Below are 18,042 nucleotides of genomic sequence, written 5' to 3'. Positions count from 1 at the left end.
CCACGTTAGAAAAGCATTCATCAAATTTCTTACCTGAGCTCCATCCTTTAATTTCAAGATGCATTCCATTGTATTGATAGTGATGACAACTGGTTCCGATCCCAATTTTGTCCATGGCACATGAATCCGAAGTTCATGAATATGCCCACTTAAAAAAGTAAATGGTAATTTCAGCTCCTAACAACAACAAAGAGATGAATTAAATACTGAAATATATCAAAATTCAAGACACATTTGTAACTTAAAATTGTACAGTTCTAGCATAAAACATAATTCAAAATTTATTCTCCCTCTCCAAATCAGCAGTGTCCCATGGGGCTTGGCAATTGGCTTTATAATCACTTGCACACTTACATTACAATTAGTCTGTTCAAAGAAGACATTTGGATTACCAGGTCCTTGATAATAAAAGACAGTTTAAAACCACATCTCTCGCATGAAGTAACTGCAAAGTGTGTCACTATTCAAGGAGCAAGTAGGTATTAACCAGGTGAAAGTAAATACATTGATATGCAGCCTGCATTATTCCAAAGAACATAAATTTGGAACTAAACAAACATTGAAAAAGCCACAGCAAGGCAATTTCTTCCAAAATATTTCAGTACTTTGAGTTGCAAGAGCTCAGTGCTCTTAAGATCAGCCCATTGTTGCCCCATTCACATCAAACTGCTCAGTAAATACAAAGTTACTAAATTCTTCATTGGCAAAACCTCCTCACCAAGGCCTACCATGGATGTCACGCTGCTTTAAAAACTGGTCCAAGTCAGTCCAGAACTCCTAACAAATGCCTGGCACTCCACCCAGTCAATGCATAGATCACACCTCTATAGGACAGCCCCAGTGAGCCAGCTGCTGTATGCAGCAAGGCAGCAGGAAACAAGGTACCAAGGTTTAGATAAATTCTTTGGATACAAAGTGTTGAAATTTGCCCAGTAGCTTCAGGGATTCTCCTGGGAAGCATGAGCTTAACATTTATCAGACAGAACGGTCAGGATAGAGACCTGGTCCCAGGACTAGAAATCAAGATTTAGAATAATGAAAATAGGTGCTTAGTGCAAAATAAAGAAACAATATTTGATATTATGCCAGAATTTTAAGTCAGCGTTCTCAATACTAAGTATTCTAATGATGAGGCTTCAATGATGATACATCTTCTTACCTTTCTGATCTCCTATCCTGGCATTTTTGGCTATAAAGTTTTAAAGTTTTAAAGGGGAAAAAACAATGGATGTCTTCACTTGTAGTTGCTTATAGCTTGGTGTTTGCATCTTCACCTTAGATGCTTGGAACTAAAGGTGGAAATCTTCTCAGGTTGAGAAAGAAGTGAATCTAAGTGTCCTACGGGCTCGGTGATAGTTTCAGCCACTAGAATAGAATATTTTCAGTTGGAAGGGACCTACAACAATCATCCAGTCCAACTTCCTGACCACTTGCGGGCTGACCAAAAGTTCAAGCATGTTATTGAGAGCCTTTTCCAACTGCCTCTTAAACACTGACAGGCTTGGGGCATCGACCACCTCTATAGGAAGCCTTTTCCAGTGTTTGACCACCCTCCCGGTAAAGAAATGCTTCCTAATGGCAAGTCTGAACCTCCCCTGGCACAGCTTTGAACCATTCCCATGCATCCTATCCCTGGATACCAGGGAGAAGAGATCAGCACCTCCCTCTCCACATCCCCTCCTCAGGAAGCTGTAGAGAGCAATGAGGTCACCCCTCAGCCTCCTTTTCTCCAAACTAGACAAACGCAAAGTAAGTCCTTAGCCACTCCTCGTAGGACATTCCTCCCAGCCCTGTCACCAGCTGTGTTGCCCTCCTCTGGACACATACAAGGACCTTCACATCCTTCTTAAATTGTGGGGCCCAGAACTGCACACAGTACTCAAGGTGAGGCCGCACCAACGCTGTATCCAGTGGGATAATCCCCTCTTTTGACGGGCTGGTTATGCTGTGTTTGATGCACCCCAAGATGCAGTCTGCCCTCTTGGCTGCCAGAGCACACTGCTGACTCATACTCAGCCTTGTGTCAACCAGCATCCCCAGGTTCTTAACTGTTGTGTTCCTTAGTAAACTCAGGGACATAAAACTTCGTTCAGAACTTCAGAATTTCCGTGGCAAAACTGGGCAACCCAGGGCTTAAGCACCTTTGCACCTTGGCTCAGTTTAGGTACTTATATGCTTCGATTCAGTACTCCTATGAATGAGTAGAAGTTAAATAGAGAAGGTCCATGAAACTCTGAGGGAGGTCAAGCGAGCAAGTTGCTAGGGAATTTCAAACATCCAGAAGTGGATCCAGAAAGCCTATTTTCCTGCACTGCTTGACCCTAGACCTATCCCTGCTGTATAGAAGTTCTACATGAATAAAATTTGAGGACAAGTGGATTTTGCATTTCGTACTTGACATATATTATAAAGTCTACCTATAGAATATTTCTGTGAAGCTAGTTAAGTCATCATTTGCCTAACATCTTGAAACCATAATCAAATCTTAGTGACATGTTTTCATAATTAAATCTTAGTGACACGTTTTGAAAGCCCACTAAAATTTTGATTTTTCTAAGTAGTTACCGCATCATAAATTCAGAGTTGAAATAACCACTATTGCAACTGTGACAGGTTAGCATCCTAATATAGCCTCTAATTATTAGTCACCCAAAAGAGAAGTCAACTATTCTTACACACAAATACTGAGCACCATCACAGTGACAACAGCTGTTAATAGGAGCAATTTTAAGGAACACTGTCTCCATTCTGCAGCTGATACCTCCTCAGCCTTTCTACTGGTACTATGAAAAAGTTCATCTTGCATCCAAGAGCTAAGATCAAGTATATTCACTGCTGACAAAATCTTCAGAGAAGACAACTACACAAAATTATAGCTCTATCTTTTTGCAAAGTATAGCTGTCAGTTTGTAAATTAGTTTTAGGGGTTTAATGAGCTTTCATTAATGAAGTTCAAAAAAAACCCACACCTGTCTCATGTCAGGGAAACTCTTGACTCCTACCTTGGTTGTGCTTACGCAAAGTCACATTTCATTTCAAGTCCCCATTCCAAAAGATGATAGTTACAGACTTTCTCATAAAAACAGTTTGAAGAAAATTGTTAGTTTGTTTTTACAGTGTTTTTTCTTCATCTCATTCACTAATGTACTGTAGTATTTCAGCTAAAATCCTCTCTCCTAAAAATTCGGCCTTAGTCTTACAATCAACACAAATAAAATTTTAATCCAGACAGTTTTGGTTAAGCCACTGAAAAGCAAGTACTGGACAGTTTAGCTACAGGGTTGCTACACTAATCACACAATAAAAGTACTTTATGTCTCACAGCTTGGTGGGCGTGGGGAAGGGGGCACAGAAATAAATTATCAAAAACCTGTGCAATCTAAAAATACATTACAACTTGAGAGATAATGTTTTCATGAATCAAGACAGTAAACTATCACTATTAACAGTACTAGAAATAAATTCCCTTTCCAGACTCACAGATATTTAATTTTTATGTCATTCATCAATACCGCAATGTCTGTTTAGATCCTGACTTGTGTTCACAAGTGTAAGTTATGAGTTTACTTCAGAAGGCATTGTAGACTAGATCTTTTTCCACTATTTGCTGGATAGATTTAACATATTCTCATTTTTGTCTAGTTAACTGTAAGATAGAAAGAAACAGAAGTAGGAATTTTTTCAAAATGAGGTGATACAGCCAAATGCACAGCATATTTAGAAGACACAATTCTTCTTTTTCAAAGGAATTTAGACACAGATATTGTCTGACATTATCCTAATTGCACAAGCAAGTTTCCTTAAAGCAATGCAGAGAGATCTTTGTTGTACTATTTCAGTAGACAATACAAAACAAATGTGTGCCAAATTTAGTAACTTGCTCATAATACAGCATAACAAAGACCATTTTTATTCTTCCCCTTTCCTGTGCAATCTTTCCCCTTTCATTAGGTACAGCGTGAAATTCTTAATATATCTTTTGTACTTATGACTGATTAGACTTTACATTTATATCATATAAATCCTTCAAAAAATTAAGATATGGCTGAAAATAAACTCCTGGGCTTGACACATAAATAACTGACCACCATCATGCAAGACTGCAGACTAGATGATCATAATTCCCCTTGCCCTAAAATACAAGACTCTCCCAAACTTTGGGGCAATAGGCAAGTACTATTTCTTCCACAGCAGTATTAACTCAAATACCTTTTGTTCACATTCAAGGCTGTATTTCACAAGTAACCCAGTGGCACATAACACAGACACTTACAGTAAGGATATTTTAATGCCCTCATTTACTTAAAATTATTTTAAGTACACTAGCATTTTTCATATTTCTTTCTTTCTGAATTATTTCAGATATAAAAAGTCCACATGAGTAAAACTCAATAATCTTTAGATCAAGTTCTTTGTCTTCCAATCAAAGACCACTTCATCTTTCCCTTCTGAGTTTGTAACACAGCTAACATAATAAGCTACAATATTGTGGAAATATTCACAAGCAGCAAAAAGAGCTTGCCATGTATCTTATCTCTTTGGTACCACTGTGTCAACAGAAATATTACACGCAAGCTAGTTACCAAGTTCATAGGTAGTTCTGTTACCTCTGGTACCATAGTGACTTCACATAAAAGTTGCCAAAAGTGCTTAAAAGGCTTTTCCATAAAGCAATATTTAAATATTAATTTTAAAGTTTAATTACAAAATACTTTCTTGAAATAATTTTTGTACGATGTGCCAGTTATTACATGTAGATGGAAAATTTCTTGGAATGCTTTGTCTTCTAGAAATTGAATCACCCAGTACAGGAAAAAAAAAAAACTAATACCAAAATTCTATTAGATTCTATCTACAACTGAAGATAATTATTATAAAATTAACTGGCTATTCAGAGATTGATGTAATTATGTACAAAAGATACATTGTACCTAGAAGGTTGAATCTGAATACAAACTAATACTCAGCTTTCACTACAGAACTGATCTTGTCAGATAAGAAAAAAAAAGGTGGGACAGGGGAAGGACAGACCCTAAAAGTTATTGCAATAACATTCAGCTTAGTTTAATGAGAGCATATAAAACATACATAAATGTATGTAAAAACATGCAAAGTATTTTCAGGTACTGAAACGTTCTCTTTGGGTCTGATGAATCTTCTATGTCAACAACTATATTACACCTGATTTCAAAAGGTATTGGTTCCAACTTGATCCCAAAAATAAAGTAAGATCTTCTAGAAGACAGACAGCATTTTACACTCTGTTCTTATCTGTCCTTTGGGACTCTGTTTGGTGGCCCATAAGAGTACAACATGACATGGGAACACTAACATCAGCTGAAGTGCAAGGAGTGAGGGGAGAAAGTATAGACTTGTTCCCAATTCTGTGATAAGGTGCTTTGTCCAGGTAGTTTGGCACCTATGTTAATGTTCCCAAATAATCGCATATAGTTCCACAAAAGCTGGAATTCTTTGAAAATGTTTACACCTCCAGACAAAGATATCTAGGGTGTGTGCATTTGTGTCCAAAGCCTAAAGCATGAAATTAAGGCCACATTCATGCCAAATAAGGAGCAGGGAACCAGGCTGGGTATAACAGCCCAGGACAGAAAGGATGTTAGAAGGGCTGTACAGTTAAGGTGACTAACTTTGGATATTATTAATCTATCCAGGCAGAGGACCCAAATAAAATAATATCTACTAGTAATTTCTGGGTCTTTAGTTTTTCAAGGGAGCTCCCTGCCAGCTGCAAAGGCTTGGGGATGTTGTATTACCACATACTACATACTCAGAGTTTTGATGAGCAGGCATAAAGCAGCATCCCTTCTGCAAAAAAGAGGACACCCTAAATACAGTCTGTGGGTCCAGGCAAGTTCCAAAGAATAATAAGAGCCAAATTAAGGTCACTACATTTCACATAAACACACAGCTAAATTATGTAAAAAAATGAATCAGAGCTAAATTTTGAGTTCATTGCATATTCACATGCCCATTCAAGCTGATAAGACATGAGCACAGGTATATATGGCAACATTTGCCTCTACAAGAGCCATGACATTAACAGATTGCACTGGATATTTATGTACCCAGCTGATATATAGGCAGACAAAGATGAAGCCAGGGATCACTTACCAGCAAACTGCAACTATTTGAAAGGGAGCAACATAGATGACGGTAGCAAAAACCTAATAGCACCAGGTAATATAGCTAGTTTGATATATCCATCCCAAGTCATCATTTATTATTAGGACAAAATTTCTCTCTAGATGGTATAGCACTGGAACAGTTTACCCAAAGAGGAGGTTTTCACAACCAAGACAGGAGATTTCAACACTTAACTGGAGAAAACAACAAGCTGACCTGACATAATGCTGGCAACAGCCCTGCTCAGAACAGGAGGCTAGACTAGATGACCTCCAGAATTCCCTTCTAATTAACTCTTCTTTGATTCCATAATAGAGACATTTTAAAAGGCTTTGAATATTCACAGGAGGAACACATCCTACATGACTGAAGTCTAGTATCCACATCATCTGTATGGACAAGCTGCACCAAGAAAATGAGGAATTAAAAGACTTGAGAGAAAATACAGAGGCCACCACATACTTGAAGGAAGACAAATCAGGCTCTTTACAGAAGCACAGAAGCATTTGAAAGATTGTCTCCTCTTCCAGAACAAGATCAGAGACTTAATTAACCATAAATCTCTCTTTCACATTTTAAAAAGTCTCCCCTGAGAGAGACCATGCGGTCTCCTCAGTCTACTCCAATGCCTCATAATCCAATTAAAACGTGAGAAAATTTTCCTTGATGTCCAGCCTAAGTCTTCCTGAGTGCAATCTATTAAATTCTTTCTTGTCTCATCCATAGAGCTCTTGCCCTATCTTGTCTCACCTTATTTTATTCAAAATTAAAAACACATTCCCTGTCTATTTCATTCTTCTTTCAATGGCCATATTGTCTAAATATCCCATTATTTTTTGCTGCATTTCTCTCAGCTCCTTCACTTGGACTACATCTGGACACAGGAATCTAGATAATACTCGCTACACCACGCGCAACAGAAAACAGCTTTATCTGTCTCACACACTCAACTCCTTAAAATTGTCAACTCAGATAAGCATAGAAGGAGATAGTCCCTCCACTGAGACTTAACCAGTTCATATTGACAGCAGGCTCCAAATTCTATATCAAGTGTTTTACTTGGTCAAGCTTGTCTTTTTAAGGCTAAATTTTACAGAGCCTCTGATCTAATCCACACAAACCAGCTGATCAAATCTGTCCCTCAATTGCTCTTAAGTTTAATACAACTGGAATGATGAAAACTGGAGTCATAAAACAATATAGAGAACACAAATCTGTGTTTAGTATGCATAATTAAAAAAGACATCCTACTTTACTTCATGACATTTTGAATTGGTTACTATATGCAATTAGTAAATATGACTGGAAAAGCAATTTAGTTAATCTTCGTACTGTAAAACAATGGTTACTGAAAGAAACATGTCCACAAAAACGCCTTTCTCTTCACACCACAAAACTTACAGAATGTGCAACAAATTACCATTCATTACTAAACAAATGGCATGGAATTAATGCAACAATAACTAAATGCAGAGAAAAAAAAAAAGACTTGCATAAGAAGAGAAACAGTGAGCACTAAATGAACATTTATCTGTGCAGACCAATCTAAATTATTTGGTCAACTTCTTTTAAATCAAAGACACAGACTGTAACTACTGTAAACATAACATACCTGTTCAAGTACATCCAACTTTAATTCAAGTTTACTAAGTACAACATCTCCTCCCCAGAGCGACAACTGTAGATCTGAAGGCTTCAGGTTCTTTATGTAGCGATTCACATAACTCATCAAAATAGGAGTTACATAGGACTCCAGCATTCTGGAAGATTTCTGTATTACAGGTCAAGCACTAGGAAAAAAAGACAAGGCCATGAGAAATTATTTATAGATCTGTCAGCCTAATTTTCAATAGAGCAACAGTCACATTGTTCGGATGTATGAAAAATTATATTTCAAATTCTGCTTTCTAAACATATAAATCTATATGTAGAGATACATATACTTACATATGAAGATGAAATGTATACCAAGATGAAAGCACACCTATTTGCATTTACGAATTTCCAGGTTACATACATATATATCTATATCGGAACTAATAACTGGCTTGCTCACTATCAAAAGAAAAACTAAGCCAAACAAACCAAAAAACAGAGAAGAAGGAGGTCAAGCAGTCTACCGCACCTTCATATAAAATTTAGATGACAGAAACCCTGTCACTTTTAGTTGATAAAAGTCCACACTAAAACATCACCTGAGATACACCTCACCGACCCGGCACCTCGAGTACCGTGTACATGGCAAAAAATGCCAGCTTCATGCCGCCCTTAACTCTAAGCAAACCAATATCCTTCACAACCCAAGCTGAAGTTACATTAACGCCTGCCACCACTCCCCTCCCACCCTCCCCAGCACCCCCGCCCTCCCTGCCGCCCTGAAGGGACCCTTCCCCGCCCCCATCACCGCCGCAACCTTTCCCGGGCACCCCCGCGAAGCCGGCAGCCCCCCGCCCCTACCTTCGGGACACCCCTCGCACCTCCCTCCCCCAACCCCACGCCCTCTCAGGACCCCGTTACCTGTCCCTCCAAACACCTCCGAGGCTCCGTGCCCCCCGCCCCGCCGCCGCCCTCACCGGGCCGGCCGGGCCGCGGGAGCCCCGCGCAGGCAGCTCCTGCCGCTCCGGCTCCGCCGCACGGGCACTTCCGGGTTCCCCGGCGGGTGTGCTCCCTGGCAGCCTCCGCCGCCGTCCCGCGCCCCTCTGGGCTTGCGCCTCAGCCGGAAGGATTTGGCGGCAGCACCGAGGCGGAGCCGGAAGCCGGCCTTGAAGCCGGCGGAGGTCACGCGCTCTGCCAGGAGCCGACGGGCGGGACGCGGTGGCCGGGCGTTGCGCCCGGGAGGGGGCGGGGTTTGCTGCGGGCGGGGCGGGGCGGTGGCGGCTGTGAGGGAGGTGGAGGGGGCGGTGGTGGGGCGGGGCCCTGTGAGCGGGAAAGGGAGAGGCGGCGGGGCCCGCTGGGCCGGGGGCCCGCGTCTGCCGTTTCCTCACACGGCGCAGCAGGTCCTGCCTCCGCAGAGGTGTCAGTTCCTGACGCGGAGGAGCCCGAGGAGGGCGGGCTTCAACCCGTAGCACCATGAATCCCTGAGATGTGTTACCGTTGGCTGTGTGGCTCCGGCCAACTCCAGCTCCAAATTCCAATGCGTGTTCTTAACGTTGATGAGTGACCATTTGGGGCAAATCTCGGTGATGGCTAACGTGCTGGGTGTTCCCACCGTGTTTAATAAAGATGGACGTTTTCTGGTTTGCTTTTAAATGAAGTTCTGCTTAGGATCTGAATTTCACCTTTTCCGATGTAAGAGAGTTACTCAGAAATACCTTAGATTTTCTGTGTGCCCAGAGCTCTCCTCAATATGTTGGCCATAGAGAAAAGCCCTTCCCAACAGCCCCAAGTCCTTTCGGGGTTGCTCCGGGCAGCAAGCAAATGCCCTGGAAAGGCGCAAGTTAATGGACTTCTCATGGGTTCGCCTGTGGATGATCTGGAAAAGAGCATGGGCCCAGTTGTTTCAGGGTGAAGTGCAGTAGGCAGTGCCTGTGGGCATGGCTTTGATGTAGATAATGAATATCCTTTTACAAAGGCCTCTGATTTGAGTTTTAAAGAAAAGCCTGGGATATGCGTGTTGAGTCATATATTGCTCCTGGAAATCTGAAATCCTGTGTGTTTCAACTGCATGGTGTAGTTACATGGCTGAAAACAGAAAAGAAAGCAATGTATGGCACGTGGGGTTGGTTTGTGTGAAGCAGGGCCCAAACAGCGAGCGCTCGGGTAGGAGCCTACCCCCCAAAGCAGTACGCATGTTGAAATCTGGGTGAGCTAATCAAGGTCTGAAGGCTCCAGCTCCTGATGGGTTAACTGTCTATTCTGCCTCTGGTATACACATGCTGAGTTAATCATGAATCTACCTTCATTTTACATACACCATTGCTTCACTTGCTGTGCCATCTTCACTCATGAATCACAGGCTGTAAGCCAGAATTCACCTCACAAAGACTTGAAGCGGCTTGGACTGCTTTTCCGCTTACGGTGGTCACCACTCCCCCAGCTCATACTCCAGCGTATGTTTGACTGTTCTTCAGCAGCTGTGGCATGTTAGCCTGTGGCTAAGAGGTGGTAGCAGGTAGGTGAGGGACAGAAACATTTTAACAGCATCAGTGGTCTTTAATTAAGGATATGCTTCTGACTTATGATTTCTCTAGCACTAACATTCTTGAAGAGTTCCCTTACACAACCGCTACCCATTTCTGTCCCTCTGCTAGAGTTGTGGGAATGGTGAATTTTACTGGTAAAACTTTTTGGAACTCTGCACAGCAAGCCAGCTCAGTGAAATAATCTATGTTAATGGAAGCAACCTCGTTTGTAGCACAGCCTCCCTATAGAGTTGCATTGACACAACAGAGGGATGTGCCAACAGATAAGTGTAATGTTGAAGCACACCCTAAGCATGCATCAAAAGCCCTCATTTCAACAGAAAAACATTCCTCTGTTTCTTTGTCCATTATGTGATTACTTTTGAATGACATATCCAATCAACACTGGAATGTTTTCTGAAAGTTTGGAATGGAAGAACAACGCCCTATTTTGGTGAAAATCAGTAAACTAGAAGAAGAGTAGGGGAGACACGTAGTGCTCCTGGCAACTGCTTGGCAGACCTAACAGCTCAGAACAACTCTGTAATTTTCCTGGCAGTTATTAGCATTTCATTATAACTACCTCCATCTCAGTTCCAGTTCAAGTATGTTGACGCCCTGAATAATTTATTTCCTACAGAAGAAAAAAAATACAAAAAAATGGGAGGAAGGGATCATACAGGAGTCAGTCTTTGACAGAAAGGAAATGGGTGGCATAAAACCAAAGTAGCTGGAGAGGGTTACAAGAGGTCCCTGACATACAAAGGGATGAGACCCAGGTACACAGGGAATTTGCAGGTAACAGGCAGGTGGTGTATAGTGATGAACTTGGGCATACTAAAGCAACAAGGACATGTCTCCTGAAAATGTCAGCTGCCTAAGCTAGTCCAATTTATTCAGTATTTCAGCAATTCCATGAAACGTGTGGTATAGATATAACCAAAAAGTGCAGATCTAGTGGTGCACACATCTTGTTCATTCATATAACTTGAGCAGTTCTGAATCCCTTAAATACTAACAAAAGTAGATGACAGTTTAACCTGCAGACGGGGAAAGTGTACACAAGATTGTGTAACATTTCGCCGGAAGTGAAAAGAAGACAGGACTTCAAGGAGAACCTCAGGAAATGTATCTACCTGCAGAGGACTGTGTCTTGATAAAAGACACTGCTGGTGTGTTTCTAGCTTCAGTGTTGTTGCTGCTATGGGTGATTTGCCATTTTGTGCAACAGAATTAGGATCAATGAAGTGCGAAATGGAGGAGAAAAATAGAATTCTTAAAAATGAGGAAAGTCAAGAAAAGGTAGAGGATGATTAAGGGACTATCCCACTACCTGAGGCTGCAGTCAAGGGGGAAAAAAAGGAAAATAGACTTAAATAGATTTGTAAATGTTTGGCCCAGGGTATTTGCAGGACGGGAGAGAACCTGAGGTTACTAACAAGGAGGGTTGAGAGACAGCCTGTGAGAGACTCCTTTTTTCACTGGAAAAAGGTTTTCAATCCTCTAACCTTCTCCTTCACTAACACTGGATACTTTAACCAGGTTAATGTACTGGGCAAAATGCTGTCCATGTCTGTCCTGCTCCGATTCTGCCTGTCCTGCTCTGATGCCTCTGAGTACAGCTGCATGGATGTGGGCAGTTGGTCCCAGGAGCCTTCAGTCTATCTTTGTGCAAGAAGACTTTGCTATTTTGTGATTCTTTATAGCCTACAGAGGTGCTCTATAGACAGCATGAGACTGACAGCACGGAAGAGTTGGTAATCCTAAATAATCCATACTAATAGAGATATTTTAGAAACACCTGTGAAGGAAATAAAAATGACTTGGGCTTCTTCCTCCTCCACTGTTCTAGGTGCTAAAACTTGGACTAGTTCATTTGTAACATTTCTTCGTTCTTTTTTGGGGGGTTTTACCACAAATTATTATTTGTAGTAAATTATATTGTATATTATATAGTATATATGTATACATTTTATGAGATTCAACAAGGCCAAGTGCTGGGTCCTGCACTTTGGTCACAGCAACCCCATGCAGCACTACAGGCTTGGGGAAGAGTGGCTGGAAAGCTGCCCGGCAGAGAAAGACCTGGGGGTGCTGGTTGACAGCCGGCTGAATATGAGCCAGCAGTGTGCCCAGGTGGCCAAGAAGGCCAACGGCATCCTGGCCTGTATCAGAAATAGTGTGGCCAGCAGGAGCAGGGAGGTGGTTGTTCCCCTGTACTGGGCACTGGTGAGGCCGCACCTCGAGTCCTGTGTTCAGTTTTGGGCCCTCATTACAGGAAAGACATGGAGGTGCTGGAGCGTGTCCAGAGAAGGGCAACCAAGTTGGTGAAGAGTCTAGAGCACAAGTATTATGAGGAGCAGCTGAGGGAACTGGGGCTGTTTAGTCTGGAGAAAAGGAAGCTGAGGGGAGACCTTATCGCTCTCTACAACTACCTGGAAGGAGGTTGTAGCCAGGTGGGTACTGGTCTCTTCTATCAAGTAACTAGTGATGGGATGAGAGGAAATGGCCTCAAGTTGCACCAGGAGAGGTTTAGGTTGGATATTAGGAAAAATTTCTTTACTGCGTTACGGAGGCACGCACAATCAAATCTATACTGAAAGGGTTGTCATGCATTGGAACAGGCTGCCCAGGGAACTCATGGTGTCACCATCCCTGGAGGTATTCAAAAAACACGTAGACAAGGCACTTCAGGACATGGTTTAGTGGGCATGGTGGTGTTGGGTTGACAGTTGGACTCAATGATCTTAAAGGTCTTTTCCAACCTTAACGAGTCTATGATTCTGTGATATATAAATGTATATAAAAGTGTATATATTAAAACATATAAAAATATGTTATATTAAGAATTGCCCTTTCTGTTTTACTGGGAATTTCCTGAGCTTATGACTAAACTGACTAAAATTATGTATCTTCTAATATTTTTCAGACATTTGAAAACTACATCAATAAAAGCAAGCAATATAAATCAATCTGTTTCACCATTCAAATTAAATAGCTTATTAGTGATGTCATGTTATCTAATTATTAAATCATATATAACCATCAAAAACTGGGAAACAAAAATTGCCATGCCACTTTTATTACTATGGGGTTATTTTCAAGTTCACCAAAATGCACACAGATTTGAAATTTGGAAAAAATAAAACCAAATTTAAAAAAAAATGCACGTGAGCTTTCATTGTAATCTGAATGTTAGATATATTCTAGATTTAAAGGGGCAAATGATTGTCTATTTTAAGTTTTATTTGTTCTTCTATTCCATAAACTTTGCCTGAAAATCATACTGAAAAAAACTTTCAGCTGTAGGCTTGACGTAGTCATTTTTTTTCAAGTCTTAAGGAAAATAGACTGGATTGTGTACCTTTAAAATGGAAAATCAGTGTTCAAAATAAAATTAAAATAAATTGAGAATTTGTAACTCATGTAATTTGTTATTTGCTCATGGTTATGAGCAACAGTCTGTTCAAACAGTTAAGTTCACACTAAGTAAAACTGAAAGGTATTAATTTAGTGAACAAAGGTCATGAAGTTCTGGAAGCAAGTAGATTTTGATATATAATCCCAGCTCATTGCTGCCTCATCTGGCTTTTTAGGAAATCGCTTTTCCCAACACTTTCTAAATCTCTGGTAAATTTAAATCCCTGTGGCAGCCTGGGGACAGAATGCTCAGGACACTGGGGAATGAGGGACTTTTATGCGTATTCAAGGGCTAACCTGGCTCAGGGGCTTTACCAGCTTCGCCCAGTGTTTCCTCTGTCAGTGAGTGTTCCCTTTGACTTAATGGGGCAAAAGTCTGATGAACACCCTCTTCAGAAGGGTGTGCAATGTACTAACAACCAACTTAACATGAGTGAGCAGGGTTAGGTTGGAGAGGGTCTGGTTCAGAGAGCAATGGTGCACTCAAATGTAAGGATTTAACTACAGTAACTGGTGTTTTAAAATGTAGACTGTATGCATAAATTCTTTTTACATATGTTCAGATTGCTTTGGGGATTATTAGACCTCCAATACAGAGGCTATATTGTGTCTCCAGAATACCTGTGGTACTGAACTTTTATTCACACACCAGAATGAATGAAAGATAAGATAGGAAACCTGAATGGAACAGAGTGGGAATGTACAAGCAATGCAGTTTTGGTCTTCTAGGAGTATAATTTCCAGGTAAATCATAAGAGGCATGCATGCCCATCTAAACCAGGAAAGTTAAATCTTGAAAATGTTTTGCAAGTTTTTGTTGAATTGGTAACAAAGGAAAACAATTACCTGTCTTGCAGTAGTGAAATTTTAGGATATATAAAGACATTTGACCTGTTCCAATATGCTTCAAGGGTTTATGTATCCTTTGGGTATAAAGAGCTATCTTCAACTTCTACACCTAATTATGGAATACATCAAAAAAAGTCAGCCAAGAAGATATTATTTCTGGTTCCAGTACATGAAATGTATGTTTGACAATTTTTAAATGTATATGTAAAGAAACATGTAATTTATTACTGCCTCCAGGCATGAGGAGATTTATGCGCTAAGAGTTTCACACAGGTTTTTGCTTGACTGTTGTTGCTGTACTGTTCATGCAAAACACATGTATTTCTAGTGACAGCTTCTAGCATATATTGTTTTAAAATAGTCCTGCTTTTCAAGAGTTAAATGACCACTTTTCTCTGATATTTATATATTTATATTTTAAAAAATACAAATATATAATTTTATATATTTATACTTATAAATAATTTTCAATAACTATGAAATACCTAAGTATACTATAAATATATTTCAAATAAATATTTCTAAATATCACTCTGCTATTGTAATTCTTCCTGATTTTAAAAATATTATATGTTATCAAAAGATAAAAAGTAACTGACAGCTTCTTTCTGTGTCATTGGTTGGTTCTTTAGAGGATGATGATAGAAATGGCAAAGTTCAGGAATGTTTTTGCTTGAATTATGCTAAAATCCAGTTCCCTTCATTAGTTATTGACAAAATGAGTTTCTCAGTGAGGCTGTAACACCCCGTGATGCCCTTTCTTTGGTTTGTCCTGCAGCTGGAGCCAGGAGCATTTCTGCTGGAGCTGAAGTCTGTTCTAAAGTTCCTTCTTAATGTAAATGAAAATGTCCTTAGATTTGATTTGCATATTGTAGAGGTGCTATTAATGAATATCAGAGATGTTGAACAGCTACAAGAACTGCAAAGCCAAGAAAATGTGTGTCAGCTCCAAAAAGCCACCCTTGGAACCTGATTGGCAGCCACAACTCGGTGTGAATAAAATCTTTATTATTTCGGCACTGATCTCCTGGGTTTCTTGGACTTTATAGATAAGTAACATGGGTCCGAACACTGAAATCAGTTGGTATAAATTGAAATCAGACTGTGAAAGAGACAAAGGACTAAAGAGAGAACATGTAAAGCATATAATTGAGATACTTGGATCTTTTATCTGAGGGAGGCTTTTTTCATTTCCAGAACTGTTGGCAATTTTTTAGCTCTTTGTCCTAGCATATAACTTATAGGCCTTAAGTAGCTTATTTTTTTCTCTCAAAAAATTTACAGATGTTAGCATTAAATGATTTTCTGATGTATTTTGTCATGAAATTAAGTAGCTGTTTCACACCTCTCCAAAAATCAATGGCTATAAAAGCTCTGCAAGGATCCCACTTCTGATGGAATGACTGCTCACGATTCCCTCTGTCCCTGAAAAACAAGATGTAGAGTCTGGGAAACATGTCTGCATACAGCAGGAGGTTTGCAGGAAGTGGCAGCCTGAAAAGATGGGCAATGACCATCCCCTGACGCCAGAAAGGAGACTGCACCAGCGATGAAAGGCAGAAGCCTAGCGATTTGATTGAATTTTAAACTGAGGAGAAGGCAGAGCAGGTGAATACAACACAGAGGATGTAGAAGAGACCTGGAAAAAGTGATCAGGAGATAAAGTACACCATCTATTCATGAGGTTGCAGTCCTGAGACATTTTTGTTTAGAAGTTTTGAGACACTGTGGATTTGTTCTTGCTTTTAAGCAAGTGCTTCTTACTATCTAGGCAGTCATTATCAATTACTTGCTTTCCTGGGTTCTTTCTTTTCATTCATGTAATTTTCTATCCACATATTAGATTCAATATTGCTAACAACATTAATCTAGGTATGAAATAGAAGTTGGAGAAAGTGGAAACTTCTTTCAATCTTAAGTTCACTGAATAGGCAGCATTGCATATCTTGCATATCTTGTGTTTTATTCCAAGGGCTTACTTTTTTTTTTTTTTTCAGTCCATACTTTTATGTAACACACACACTAGCAATTGGTATTGATTTCCCATGTGCTGTATCCAACATGCATTGATGTGATGTACAAGAACTTCTTGTCATACTCCTTGTTATGCTTTTTGTATCATCCGGCCACAATACAGTGAACAGTTCTTTATGTACAGATAAATATAATTCATTAGACTAAAGATGAATAATTATACCACCCAGTTTACAGGTTTTTGTGTTTTAGTTCAAATCAGTGTTCTTGATGCCATTTCAATTACATGATATACACCTATTATTTTCTCCATATAGTCTAAAACCTGTAAGAATGGGAAGAGTGTTGACTTACCCCAGATTATTAATGATAGCCAGAATTTGAAAGACTGTTTTATAAAGTACCCAAATAGCATGATTTAAGTGAGATGTTATTAAAATTTGTATGAGATATTGCAAAGAATTTTATTAGTGATGGCTCTCACTCTTTTCTGAATCTTGCTCTGTATTGGAAATTCTTAATGTCTATGTGAGAAACGAAGAAAATATGACTAACCCAATTTATTAGTAATTTACATTTGTGACACAGACTGCAAAAGTAAAGCTTGCTGACATCTGAACACTGGATTTCTGATAGCTTGTTCAAGCTTTACATAGATATCTCATACCTAAGAACAAATATGCATGAGTCTGTGAGATCGAAAGAACTCTCAAATATTAATTCTTAGTTTTTATTTCAAAGGCTGACACCACATGAATCACCTGGTTTATGGTAATGGATCTCATACCCTTACATCCAGATGTTTTGTTATCACCTTTATTGTCTTTTAAAACAAACACATGACATTTCTAGAAATGCAAATTAGGCCTAACAATTTAGTGTACTGAAAAGAAGTTCTCTTCCCAACAGAACACAGCTGCTGATTTTAATTCTGGTCTCAAATTATCTGGAAAAATCTGAGCTATTTTAGGCTATTTTCTCTTCCTACCTCTGCTTTCTCTCATGTTTTACACAGTTTCTTCTTCAACAAGAAACAAATCTGTGTGAAAAGGGAGAAATAGTTGTATTTCATAGGAGAGTGTATTTGCTTCTTTCAGATATACAAATTTGATACAGAGAAAGGATGAATACTTGTTTTAGGGAAGCTGGACAAAATAATTATCAAGGTAACCTAAACTTTACTAATGGAAAACTTCTGAAAGCAGGGCAGCTGCTATTAATTAGCAAAGATAAAGTTCATTATCTCATCATCTCATGTCTGAGGTACCACAGCATCCTTTTCTAAAGCACTTGACAATTGCAAATCTACACCATTTCTCTTCTCTACAAAGTACCAACCTCCCCTTTGCATCCCTCCATTAAGTTGTCTGAGTTTATCACAATAGATACAAAGGATTTCATTTTCAATGTTTTGCATTTCTTTCAAGTACATTGCCCTTACTCTCCCTCCTTTACTCTTGCAGCAGATCCATACTCACTTCTGCTCTGGCAGTGATGCAAATCACCATCCTGACACCAAGTTTTCACACTGTGT

General features: G+C 39.7%; 1 protein-coding gene across 15 annotated transcripts in view; it reads right to left on the bottom strand.

Annotated features, from left to right (window-relative positions):
- Positions 1 to 8,777, bottom strand: part of VPS13B (vacuolar protein sorting 13 homolog B) — a 488,999-nt gene extending 480,222 nt beyond the window's left edge. For all 15 annotated transcript variants that reach the window (XR_012649869.1, XR_012649870.1, XR_012649871.1 and 12 more), the window contains exons 1-3: positions 8,662 to 8,777; positions 7,757 to 7,934; positions 34 to 177 (exon numbers count right to left, since the gene is read on the bottom strand). Coding sequence is in view for 12 of the 15 variants with exons in the window: in XM_075023675.1 (XP_074879776.1) it covers positions 34 to 177; positions 7,757 to 7,903 (291 nt within the window). In the remaining 3 variants the exon portion in view is untranslated. The remainder of the gene's footprint in view (positions 1 to 33; positions 178 to 7,756; positions 7,935 to 8,661) is intronic.
- Between the last annotated feature and the right edge of the window lie 9,265 nt (positions 8,778 to 18,042).

Source organism: Buteo buteo, chromosome 3 (assembly GCF_964188355.1).
Source record: "Buteo buteo chromosome 3, bButBut1.hap1.1, whole genome shotgun sequence".
Taxonomy (NCBI): domain Eukaryota; kingdom Metazoa; phylum Chordata; class Aves; order Accipitriformes; family Accipitridae; genus Buteo; species Buteo buteo.
Note: the sequence above shows the minus strand (reverse complement) of the source record. Positions and strands in the feature narration are given on the sequence as shown.